The 13,664-nt window shown below is 38.4% G+C and overlaps 1 protein-coding gene across 2 annotated transcripts in view; it reads left to right on the forward strand.

The window, feature by feature from the left end:
• Window positions 1-13,311, forward strand: part of sirt6 (sirtuin 6) — a 42,730-nt gene extending 29,419 nt beyond the window's left edge. For both annotated transcript variants that reach the window (XM_020511147.2, XM_048614174.1), the window contains 4 exons: window positions 5,642-5,737; window positions 7,452-7,532; window positions 10,033-10,156; window positions 11,635-13,311. In XM_020511147.2, the coding sequence (XP_020366736.2) occupies window positions 5,642-5,737; window positions 7,452-7,532; window positions 10,033-10,156; window positions 11,635-11,988 (655 nt within the window). In that variant the 3' untranslated portion in view covers window positions 11,989-13,311. The remainder of the gene's footprint in view (window positions 1-5,641; window positions 5,738-7,451; window positions 7,533-10,032; window positions 10,157-11,634) is intronic.
• The last annotated feature ends 353 nt before the right edge of the window (window positions 13,312-13,664 follow it).

Raw genomic sequence — 13,664 nt, forward strand, 5'->3', positions numbered from 1 at the left:
AATTGTTGTTAAGATACATTTTAATGATCTACTGAAAAATCTAAAGTTCTGAGGAGATCAATGTAATTACTTTCCATTTATACTTAGCATTGGCCATCTGCTGATGTAGCTAATAGCTTATTTTGAAACAGAAAAGTTGCTGAACATTGTGGAATTTAAAATTTAGTGGGCATTAATTTAAAAACTGCACACATGAAAAGGCTCCTGATCAGTATCTCCCTCCCTTGGAACAATTAATGTTGGGACTAAGGCTAGCATTTGGTTCAAAAGATGAATTTCTACATAATTATGGTTCAATTTTCCTATTTGTCCTCCTCACTTTCTGTAAAGCCTTTGATATGATCAACTACACTATGCTCATGAACCTTCTTTCCTTCACTCTTCAGCTCAGTTAGATTGTCCTCACCTGCTTCCACACATACCTGTCAATAAGCAGATGATGTTCCAGAGGTGAAAGTATGTCACCTTTGTAATGAAGATGGCCATCAATTTAACTTTGAAGTTGAATGGAGGCCATAATATCTTAAAGTATAGGAGCAGGCATGGGCCATTCAGCCCTTTGAGCCTGCCCTCTATCTAATGAGATCATGGCTAATTATCATCTTCAACACACTTTCCTGTGGTATCCCCTTATCCTGGATTCTTTTAATATGTAGAATCTATCAATCTCAGTCACAAACATAATCATGGAGCCGCTAAAGTGCTCCGGAGCAGAGAGTTCCATAGATTCAGCACCCTGAGAGTAAAGAAATTCCTTCTCATCTCAGTCTTACATAGTCCTTATTCTAAGATTGTGTTCCCTGGTTGCAGACTCCCCAGTCAGGGGAAACATCCTTTTGGTATCTACTCTGTCTGGCCCTATAAGAATTTTGTGTGATTTGAATGAAATCACCTCTCATTCTTTTCTGAACTACAGAGAATACAGGACCAATCTATTTAATCTTCCTTGGTAGGATAATGCCTTCATCCTGGGAGTCAGGTCAGTAAATTTTCATTTCACTCCCTCTATGCAAGTATATCTTGGGTAACGAGACCAAAAATGCTCTCAATGCACCAAATCTTGACTCAACAAGTCTCTATATAATTACAGTAAAACATCTTTACTCATACATTCAAATTCTCTGTAATAAAAGTCAGCATTACCAATTGCCCTCCCAAATACTTGCAGTTTCTGCACATTAAATTTCAGTGATCTGTGAACAAGGACATGTAGGTCAACTTTTCCGGTTTCTCTCCTTTTAAGTAATGTTTTATATGTGGATGGCTTCATATTTCTCCACATGGTATTCCATCAAGATTGGTTGAGACTGCAAACTGGGGTAGTAGTATGATAGAATCATTGAACAGGGAATGAAGTTTTTTAAGGGCCTGAAGACAGTCTTTGGGCTTTCCTCAGCATAGCCAAAGTATCTGCTGTATTGGTATTCTTCACTCTGGTACCATTACCAATGATTTTTTCTGGTCCCTTCCACTTTCTTATTTTCATCTGCACACTTCTGTTGGCATCATCATCTGTAGACCTGCACCCATCTTCCCCATCCATAACACTAAGCTCTACCTCTGCACTATTTCTTTGATCTCTCCCCTGAGTGTGGTTTGCAATCTGTTTGTCAGAGATCCAGTCTTGGACAAGCCAATACTAAACATTGGGAAGACTACAGCCAACACAAACTCTGGTCCTTCCCTTGTTTCCACTCAGCCCAAGTCCCCAGCCATTGTCTCAAACTGCTTGTATTCTTGATCACAGGCTAAGCCACAGTGATCCCACTTCCTCACCTTCACAAAAGCAGCTGCTTACACCTCAATAAGGTCCCACTGTAACCTCATTCCTACTTTGGTCGCCTCTAGACTCAATACTATGCTGTCTTGACTGACTTTCCATTTTGAATCTCCCCTAAATTTGTGTTCATTCACCTACTCATCCTTTACCATGTCTTCACTGATCTTATGGGTTCCTGCCTCCCCCAACACCTGACATTTAATATTCTGCTCCTCATGCTTGAAACCTTTAATAACTTTTCCTTGCATTCTCTTTGTAATTTTTTCCCCCAAACCAACAACCAGTTTCCCTTCACCCCAACTATATCTGCTAAATCTGGCCTGTTCTGCTCCTTACTGCCCACTGCACCTGGGCCCTGCACCTCTCTGATAGTTGTGCCTCCCACTTTTCCTTTTAAGCATGTCATTGATAACCAGCTATTTAACATGTCCAAATCTGATAATTATTGTTTGACTACACCTGTGCAGAGTGCTTTGGGACCTTTTTCTGCATTATTTAAATTCTGGTGGTGAGAACTTGTCATAACTAAACCATACTTCTGCTGTATACTGCTGGTGAATGAGTAGGTTATTTCTGCTATGTTTCTAATCTGATCTCTCCGCTCAAGACAGAATTATAAATTTTACGTTATGCTGTTTAATTTTTGTGTAAAGTGTACATTAGCTGCAGATATTTCTGGAGGGAGAGGAAGATCGCATTCTGTAGAATCAAAAGTGATTTGCTGTATCCTTTTTACTTTCTCTCTGCCCCTGCCCTGGTGACACATTATATTTTGAAGGCCAGCAAAGAAGTAATTGTTGCTGTCTGCTGTAACTGTTTGTAATCATGTGCTCCCCACCCCCATTAACTCCCACTTTGCCCATTGCCCCTCCACATACTGGGTGCAGGAAATCTGAATCTGAATCTTCAGTTTTGGCCCCATTGATTGGGATCCTTCTCCCCTCAAGCACAATTATCTAAGCAACTTCAAGTTGGTTTAGTTCCAAATTTCTTTTAGACTTTGTACAACCCAGCAGATTGTTCTATTTATTCACACTCTATAACGTTTCCCACTCTAGCTTTATGTTGTAAAATTGAACTGTTATGACATTTAAACGTAATGTAACATTAATGGTTTTGACTGTGATGCACAGCTTGAATGAACGGACAGCGTATTGCAGAAGCAGGTAAGATTAATAGAAAAATAGGTGGTGAAAGGGAAAGATTGAATGCGCAGCTGGAGTATTTGCCTCAGTTATGTCTTTAAAAGGTTGACAGCTTTTCATTTTTACTTTGAATATCACAATATTTGGTTTTAATAGCCAGTTGCTATTATTATTTTTAAATGACCACGAAGCTCCATCCTGTTAGGAAATATCGAGCACAAAGGAGCAGCGTCTCTTGTTTGCCAGGTTATAACGATTGTGTTTATGCTACCTGAGCAGGAGATTTGTTTTGCTTTTGGAGCTGTCTCTCAACATACTTAGGAATTATAGATTCAATTCATTATTGTTTCAAACAATTCAATTTGTAGGCTTATCTCCATCTCCCCAGGCTAGCCGTCTGCTTCGCATTGTATCTTTCGTGACTGCGTGATTTATGTTATAGAAAGTAATATATATCTTCCTGGTTTGCTTGGCCCGTTGTTGACACTGATTAAGCTTAACTCTCCCTTCTGATGGGATAAATATATCAATTGAAATGAAGAGACATTCATGTAACAAACACATGGAATGCTGTGCTTTTGTATATCCCCTGTCCTGTTTGATTTGGCTGTAAGATACAAACATGAATTAAGTCAATACACATTGCTTATGAAAATGAGAAATGTTAAACCCTGCACTGGAAATTTAATCAAGTTCACTGTTCCGACAATGCCTCTTGCTTCCAACCTGTTTCCATCAAAAGTCTGTTCATAGAAGCTGCATTTATCTTCAATGAAGTGTTACTGTTAAACTAACTGTAGTGAGTTATCAGAAAGTAGTCAGGATGTTTGTTACAGTTTGAGTATTCTTTGAGCATCTTATGGTCTTGGCTCCAGTGTAGTTTTTGTAAGCAACTGAGTCTCTCAACCCAGATTCTGCACCTTTGCTGTTTGCAGACATGCAGCAATTATTTGCATTTATACAACCCAGTCATGTGGTAAAGCATTCCACAGCCTTTTGCAAAAGCATTAAAGAATAGAATCCCTATAGTCTGCATGGCCAGTCCATCTAAACTATACATCTCTGGACACAATGAGTAATTTAGCGCATCTAATCCACCTAACCTGCACATCTTTGGACGGTGAGAGGGAGCACCCAAAGGAAACTCACACAGACATGGGGAGAATGTGCAAACTCCACACAGACACTCCCCTGAAGGTGGACTCAAACCCGGATCCCTGGAGCTGTGAGGCAGCAGTGCTAACCACTGTGCTACCGTGCCGCCCTATTATAAAATGAAAACTTGGCACTGATTTATGTAAAGAGATAGCAGAACAGATGATCAAACAATTGGGAAAAGGTGAAGCGTTTCAGGAGAGAGAGGTAATGAAGTTGATAAGTTTGGGGAGAGAAAATTCCAAAGTGTGGGGCCAAGAGTACTGAAACCCTGCCACTAATGTTAAGGTGAGGTGAGCGGGTAATGCGGTAGAGACAATAAAAGGAAAGCACTTGAAGGGATTTAAGTCTTTACTTTGTTTTTTCTGTAAGTGATAAATCAGCTTTAATAACTTGCACATCCATTCAGTACATATATTCCTTGTGTTTTCGTGACTCAGTAACTCAGCGTGTTATAATATTTTCATTAAGATCTATTGGCTGGTGTATCCATGTGAGCTAGACACAGCTTGCATTTGGACCCTGCCCATAAACACCATTTATTCCAGTTATAATAACAAAGTGTAGAACTGGAGGAACACAGCAAGCCAGGCAGCATCAGAGGAACAGGAAAGCTGACGTTTCAGGTCGGAACCCTTCTTCGGATAACTTTTGTTATCGCTGACTCCAGCATTTGTAGTTTTTGCTATCTCATTTATTCCAGTTAGCTACTTCTCAGGATACAGCTAGCACTCACTGTTTGTTTGGAGGTGGGATGTTGTCAAGCCCTGTGGTTTTAGCAGACCTGAAGACAGTATAGAAAGCCTGCAGATCAGTCATTGTTGGCAAAGGTTACAGAGAGAGAACTTTGAAAAGGAGTTAAAAAAAAAACCAAGAACTGATGATGCTGTAAATCAGAAACAGAAACTGCTGGAAAAACTCAGCAAGTCTGGCAGCATCTGTGGAGAGCAGCAACATCCATTCTGAAGAAGGGTCACTGGACCTGAAACGTTAACTCTGCTTTCTGTCTATGGGTAATGCTAGACCTGAGTTTTTCAAGCAATTTCTGTTTTTGAACAGGAGTAGTCTATTCTACAGTTCATTTAAATCGTGGCAGATCTTCGTCTTCACTCCACTTTGTGTGCCTTGGCTTCATTTCCCTTGATTATAAAAATCTGTCAGTCAATTTTCTGTAGATTCCCAGCTTCAGCTCTTTCGGAACTACATTCCAGAAATAAACTACCTTTTCCTGACATGGCCCTTGAACAGTCAACTTAAATTTTAAGCTACATCCCCTTGTTTTGTACTCCCCACAAAAAATTTATTTCCCTCTCATTATCAAATATTTTAAAATGTTCACTTTAGTCATCCGTTTGTCCTTCTTGTCTAGGTTTTATTCTTCTCATAAAGTAATTTGCTTGATAGGTCTTAATGCTCAGTGAACTTTGCTACCAAATTGAACAAAGATGGAAATGAAGACGAAGAGAGCAGTGCTTGAGAACCTAGAGTATCGTGCATTTAATTTTGATATTTATTAAGTTTTCCAAAAAGGTAGTTTGATGATCGACTGGTTTTTCTGCAGGCAGTACGTTCGAGAGACAGTGGTTGGAACAATGGGATTGAAAACAACTGGCCGACTATGTGATGTTAAAAAGGCACGAGGTCTTCGAGCTTGCAGGTATGGGATTCCTGTTCATGTTCCATTCCACATTGTCTCCACTGTTGAATAATTGTTGTGTTTTTGGTGCATTGGCAGGTCACCTTTCCCATCTCAGTTAATTTTTACTTCATTTCAGTGCACCTTTTGATTGAATGTATGTTTATGTCACTGGTTAATGGTATCGGTCCCTCTACTTATTTTGCATCCACCTTAAAACTGTTGGTCTTGCTGGTGTAGAGTACCACAGATATTGATCGTTTACCTAAAACCCACCTAAAAGGACTTATTTGGTAAGTTAGGCTAAATGTTGAATGCTGACAGGTTAATTAACTATAGACAGCATCACAGTTGATCTTAGTCCAGGTTTAATCTGATGTCTGTGCACATGGCACAGTGTTTTGGGTAATGAGTAGGAGTGGGAACCTTTTACCGGCATACTTTTGACGGTGATTTCTACTTAGTTCTATTCAGGACAGACATTTTCCATTTCAGTACTGCTGTCTAGTGCCTGCCGTCAGTTATAAACTTGTATCTCCTCAGTAGCATGAAGGCATCATATGAAATTACTTTGCAGTTTCCAATTTTCCAAAAGACACCGCAGTCTGCTTTTGAGGTTTTTAAGATAATGTGATTAAGAAGCATAACAGTAGTAGCCTCTTGTAACCAGTGCTTTTCCGAATCTTTCACCCATACCTCTTCAGTACCCCAAAAGTGGACTGAATAAACCCCTGTTGACCCAGTCAGCGGAACATCAGTAAGTTGCCTTACTTTACAGCAGGAAGATACCCATCAGACTTGCTCAATTTCCTTTCAACAACTTATCTTCGCAAAGAAAAGCAAAGCAAGGATTCTGACTTTCTCTCATGAGTTGGCCATCTTTCTTGATTTAAAAGATGGTTTACAACTGTTCTCCTACACTTTTAACCACCTCCACTTCAGCAAAAGCTTAAAGCTGTCCCGACTTCCTTTAATAAATAAAATTATCTTTTTGTTTTCTTTTGTTTTTCCAAAACCTCACTGCCGGCTTTTGAGGTTTTTCAATTTTTATTGTTCAAAGCCATCTAGAAAATGGCCCCAGTCCCCACTGCTGAGTGTCTGGCACCAGCAACTCTACAATACAACCAATAATACAAAAGGTTTAGTCTTGTATGTGTATAAATTTGTGTTTATAATGTTTGCGTGAATATAGCTATTGCCTATCAACCTATTCAGAGATGTTACTACACACCTTTAGAGCTGGTGTATGCACGCTTAGACATGAATGTATGCGTCACACATAGCATATCTTCACCCGCTCCGGCCAGAACTCAAGGTTTCTTAGATGTGCCTTCAGTGATCTGTTCATTAGTAAGTGATGATTACAATAATTCTTATTTATACAGTTTCAAAAATCTGCAAAATGTAGTATAAGATATGTTTAATTCCAAATGTTTTGGGGAAAAAAAGCAACAAAAAGATGCAACAAAGACTTGACACAATATGTTATAATGTCTGGTCCTGTGTGTGCTGTCTCAATCGTTTATAATCTTTGCATATAGAACAAATGTCAATTAAACAGATGTGCTTCCTGCTGACATTAGTTACTTATGACTCCCATTAGTTCCATTTGCAGGTCAGTTATCATTGTCTATGAGTGCTTCTTGATTAACACTGTTATAAATGTCATTGTGTTTCGAGCAACAGAATTCTTGAAGATGCTGTAGAAATTGATGATTTTAAATTTTGTTTCCAGAGGAAAGTTACGCGATACAGTTTTGGATTGGGAAGATGCATTACCTGAGCGGGACCTCAGTTTGGCAGATGAAGCCTGCAGGTACGTCTGAAACTATTCATTGACAGAAGTATTGAGAACATTTTTAACTTCTGTTTTCTTTTGTTTACTAATTTTGAAGAGAATGGCCCTTTTTTTTTTGGTAAGGGCAGTTGTTCTCCTAATTAGTTTGACAGGTGAACTTGCAGATTTCCTGGTTCCATTGCTAAACTCTGACAACATCTTTGGAATCAATTTGAGCTTCAGCACATTGAGTCTGCTGACCATTGAATGAGATCATGGCTAATCTGATAATCCTCAACTCCACTTTCCTGTCTTAACCCCATAAAACTTTATTTCCTTACTGATTAAAAATTCTTGAATGTACTTGACAACCTAGCTTTGACAGCACTGTACAATAAAGAATTCCATAGATTCATTGACCTTTGAGAGAGAAAAACATCCCCCCCATCTCTATCTTAAATGGGTGACCCGTTACTCTTAAAATGTGTCCTCTGGTATCAGACTCTCCCATAAGGCATAAGGGAAAGCAACTTCTCTGCATCTATCCTATCAAGTCCCTTGAAAATCTTGTATGTTTTTCATTGTTCTGAGATGTTAGCAATATAACAAACTGACTAGGCAGCATCTGTGAGGAAGAGTCACTCGACTGGAGATGTTAACTCTGGTTTCTCTGCCCAGATTTTCCAGAAATTTCTATTTTTGTTTCTGATTTGTAGCATCCGCAGTTTATTTGGCTTTAACAAACTGACTTAATAGATCAATTCAGCGGCAGCATCCACTTTGTCCAATGTCTTACGAATATCATCTGATTGGCAGACTGCGCTTTTATCAGCTAAACTCAACCACAATATTAAAAGGCTGTTTTCCTTGAGATACTCTCAAAGTTCCTTGAAACTGTCCACACAATCTAGTTAGAACTTTTGCATACCAGTGCTGAGTGTGAACTCTGACGTCTGTTTTAAATTTCTCACCCTTAGCTAGGCTACTGATGAGAGTTCTGGTGCCACTAGCTCTATTCTGAATGTGATTAATACACTTACCGCTGCGTGAGTGCGAACCTGGGCAGGTGATTCTCTGACAGTGATGCTGAACTGCGGATTAGTTCTCCACTGAGTTATCAGACAGTTTGAAACTTGGATTAAAATTTCTTATAATGACAGATGTAGCAAATCAGTTGTGCTAGTTCAGCTGTTTGGTCAATCTTCCTATCTCTCACTTGTCAGATGTTTAAATCTATTTGTTATTTTTCTACCCAGTTATCTTGGGCTTCCAGCATGCACTAGTCACATGGCACAAAGCCTTTCTCTTCTGGTACATTGCCAACATATCTTTGTACCAATTACAATGTCAAGATAGTGCTACATTTCCTTATCCACTTGTCATAGACCTGTAAATAAAATTTGGCACATAAGTACTAAATAACATTTCAATTCTGGAGAAGTGTCACATTTGTTCAGGTCCTCTTTCAATCTATCCATTAACTATATTCCCCATTCTTCAAACAACGCGTCATTCACTGCATCAAGCCTGAAGGTGCTGCTGACATCTGGCAAAAATACTCTTGCTGCTTTCTTTCAGATGACAACAAAATTCCACAAACATTTAAGCCATGATCTAATTGAGACCAAAGCAGGTTTGACAGGCTGAATGGCTTATTTTGTTTCCCAGTGATTCTTTCCACCTTTTACAACTCTTTATACATTGACTTATAATTCTGAGTCAGACAACTATTCTGTAACGCCAGTGAGCAATGGAGCTACCACTGTCCAAGCTTTCCGGTTTGTTCTCAGCAGCCCAGAGTTCCACATTTCACCATTCTTTTGATGGTCTTAGCCCAGACCTGGCTACCTTCTGCTTTTATAATCCCATTCTTGACTTCCAAAAATGAAGGGCATGTAAATAGTCTTCCATGACCAAAATCACAGTTATTCCAAGCTGCTTTACAAGCAGTAAATTGTACAGTGCAGTCCCACAAACAGCAGTTAGATAAGTAAGGAGCTGATGTTTTTGTATTTTAGTTCTTTCTGCCTTTTGTTGATTTTTGTGCCATTCCCCACTCCAGTCTTCAACTTCCTCACTCAATCCTGTCTCCTCTCAGCTGCCCCATGTTCACTTCATGTAGCACTTCATTCTTTCGTTCCTTTAAGAAAGAAACTAACAAAAATAATCTATGACAGCATAAACTGTGGTCAAAAAACATTATTTCAAGCTACCTGCGTAAGTTGGGAAAATTATCAGTATATTTCAAAGTGATCATAAATGACTGCAGAGGAGAATTATATTAAGTACCAATTAGTTTGAAAGTCAGTAGCCAATTTTACCACCAAAGTTATAAAATGAAATAGAATTTTTAAAAGAAACCATTTTTAATATGTTCAATATTTTAGAAAATCAAATATTTCAGTCTGAGCAATGCTGTGCATTGTTAAGTAGTTACATTTGAATTGTGATGTGAATACCAAGTTTTAAAATCCTGTGTTGAAAAAATAGATCTTTATAGAGTTTTATGTTTCCTCTTTTCTCCCTCCTGTTCTCACAGAAAGTCTGATCTAGCCATTGCACTGGGCAGTTCTCTTCAGATCAAACCAAGCAGCAATCTGCCATTTAATACAAAAAAGAGGGGAGGAAAGCTGGTTATTGTTAACCTTCAGGCCACAAAGCTGGTAAGTGCAAATAATTCAGGAAGTGAGGATTTGCTTGTTCACCATGCAGGTTTGTAATTTAAAAGAAATCTGGAAACAAACATAACCAGTTCAGGTAAAGCTTGGGAGCATGTTGTTCTTACCCGTACAAAATTGCCCTACACTTGACTGCTGACTGAAGTAGAGCAGTGAACCTCTCGGTCGTGTCTAGGGAAACTAAACGTGGCAAATAAATCCTGCGCTCGCCAGTGACACACAAATTGTTCAGGGAAAGAAATCTCTAATTCTTTCCAAGTCTAACCTATATATGATTCCAGTCCCCAGCAATTTGACTCTTAACACAAGAATGGCCAGATATGGCATTCCGCTGTATTCAAGAAGATGGCTCACTACCACTTTAAGGGCAGTTCAAGATTTGCAATGAAAACTGACTTTACCATTCAGTTACCTACACCCAGTAAATGAATTGTTAAAAATGACCCAGTTGTTATCCCATTGTTGTTTGTGCAGCCCTGCTTCCTAAGTTGGCTGCATGGTTTCCTACATTAACAGCAGCATCTAAACTTCAAAAGTGCTTGATGAGCTGTAAAAAGACATTGGGCTGTTTTGAAACCATGGAAGATGTGCATTGCAAATCTTCCTTTCTGTGTATGTATGTATTTGTAGTTTCAGCTGTACATTTCAGTGAAAAATCCTTTCCAATGCCAGTTCAACCAGGTTATTTGGGTGCTGAGTGCATCCAACTAACATTAGCAAGTGTCAACACCAATAAGATCTGAATTCTTCCCAGCATTCAGTATGCACCGAGCATGCAGGTTGAAATAGCACCTTTTGTTATCTGACTTATTTGTCAATACTGTAATTATGTCATTTCACCAGTGTACAGTTTGAACCTGACATGATAACTTATGTGTAGACATAAGCAGCAGGAATTGCCTCCGTCCCAAGAATTTATATACAATCAATAATTGCACTCTGCATTTGTGGATTTCTTCATTCACATATTTAGGTACTTTGCTTACTGTTAACTGCAGAAAAACACATTTGTTGTCAGTTACTTTTATTGAAAGGGCAGTGAAGCAGATTCAGTAGTAATCTCCTAAAGGGAATTGAGCAAATAATTGAAAAGGAAAATTTGTCATTGCTGCAGAATAGGCCAATTGATTACCTACAAGATTCTATGATTTTAGTGCTGTACCTGTGTCTGAGTTGAAAGGTGGGTGAAATTTGAAATCTGAGGTGCTGGCATTAGTTATCAGAAGGGTTTTGTGAAAATGAAGGTTTCTTGGGCAGAATGTATCCCCTTTAATCTTGAACACTCAGTTCTTCAGCCAGATACCAAAGTGAGATATGTCCGAGGTGTTTAGTCACCTAGTGCATGAGAATTATTACAATATTCAATCTTGAATCTCATACTCAAAAAGACCATAGTAATTATCCCATTTCCCTAATCCTTGCTCTGCGCAACATTTTAAATTGTTTCTTCCTTGTGACCACAGGACAGACATTCAGATCTTCGGATATTCGGTTATGTTGATGAAGTGATAAGCAAACTTATGAAGCACCTTGGCATCGAAATTCCCAAATGGGAAGGGCCACAGGTGGTGGAGACAGCAGAGGCAATTAAACCAGAAACGGGGATGCTCCCTCCTGTCAAGGCCGACCTCGACAGTAAACCAAAAATCAAGGTCGGGAGACAAAGTAGAGACACTGAGGAAGAAGGGACAAGTGGATCCAAATCACTGCTGTTGGACTCTTCAAAACCCAATGGGTCCTTTAAGCAAGATTGCCAAGAGATGGACTGTAACACCTTTGATTCTAAACGCATCAAACTCGAGCCTGTTATGGTGTGAAATGTCTTTTTATGATACTTAAGGACTTTTTTCTATGAATATGAATGTTTAATTGTAACTTTATATTTAACTATATTAAACTCTGCTAAATGCAGCAAACCTGGCTGTTTGTGACTTTCCACAAGTTTTTAAGTGGGTCCTTTTTAATTGTAGATTCAAGAAAGCACCACTGGAACATTCGTTGTGAAAGGCACTAATGGGGATAATAGGAAAATTTAAGCATTAATTAATTTAGTTTATATAGATTTAAAGAGCAACCCACAGACCTGAGTCTTTATGTAATACCACAATGCCTTTGGGATTTTACAGCTACATCATCTATGATGATGATATGTTTGACACATTTTTAAATAACAAAGATCTTTTCTGTTCAGTGCTTCAAGCTTGAAACATTTGTCATATATTTAGGGCTACAGTATGGTGCTGCATAAATATCACAGTTGGAGTGTTGTGAATTTTAAACTTAAACATCAACACTGACAGGATTTTGTTTTAGATGAATCACATGAAATTAAGATCTACTGGGGGCTTGATGTCTCCTTTAATTTCCAGCCTATTCAGCCATTTTCCTTAAAGTACAAATAAGCTAAATTAGTCATCTCCTTGAAAATTATTTTTTGTTTTTGATTTGAAGATTATTCAAATACTTATAATCTGGGCATAGTGCTTTTCATGGTGATAAGTCCCATTCAGATTTAAATTTAATTTCTCTACAGACAGGAGGAACTTCTCAGTAGTAAATTTATTTCCCAACATTTTGAATCTGCTACAAGTGAATATTAATACTGTACTTCAAATTATGTAGCAGATAATGATGTCAGTGTCTCAAAGGATTTCACACTTTAAAGTGTTCTGGTTATTATGCAGACAGACCTAACTAACAACGATGTGAAACCAAATAAATATTGAATAATTCACTAAAGCATTGGGTTGTAAGCAAACTTGTTCAATTCCAATACAGTTGAACGAACTTAATCCTGTGTTTTTAACTGACTTCAATTCTGTTCAGTTGTTACAGTTACAGTTTTTGTATGTATGATAGAAAACTCCAAAAATCCAAATGTTCACTCAAACTCTAGCTGTCAACATTGTGCCAGTGACCACGCTGTAACCTCTGAATATGGCTATAGGATCAAGCTCCAGTCCAGAAACCCGAACATGTAATCTGGTTTGATAATCCATTGCAGTACTGAGTAAGCTGTTCCAAATGAGTTGTAACTTTTTGAGATCCCATGGCGTAACATTAAAATAATACGTGAGTTGTTTCTGATCTTCTGACCAATATGTATCGCTTAACCAACTTTATTAAAACTACAGATTATCTGCTGTTGTCATACTGTTGTTTGTGGGAGCTTGTTGTGCAGAAATTGGCTGCCACATTTCTAGCATTGCACCAATGACGATACTTCCAAAGTACTGCATTGGCTGTAAAGCACTCTGAGTCATTCTGGGGTCATGAAATGTGTTGTCAAATGTAAGTCACTATTTTTCTTGAAAATATAACAAAGCTTGATGTAAATCTAAAAGTTTTCAGTTTAAATAGAAGTTAATTAAGTAGAATTGTATTGAATATAACAACATCAAAGCAGACTGATCACCCTGACTAATGTGTGTTGGTGTTGATACTTCCTGTACCTCATCTGAGCCTTTCAGTATATTCTTCTCATTTCTGTTCC

The sequence above is a fragment of the Rhincodon typus genome, chromosome 29 (genome assembly GCF_021869965.1).
Source record: "Rhincodon typus isolate 14 chromosome 29, sRhiTyp1.1, whole genome shotgun sequence".
Lineage (NCBI taxonomy): Eukaryota > Metazoa > Chordata > Chondrichthyes > Orectolobiformes > Rhincodontidae > Rhincodon > Rhincodon typus.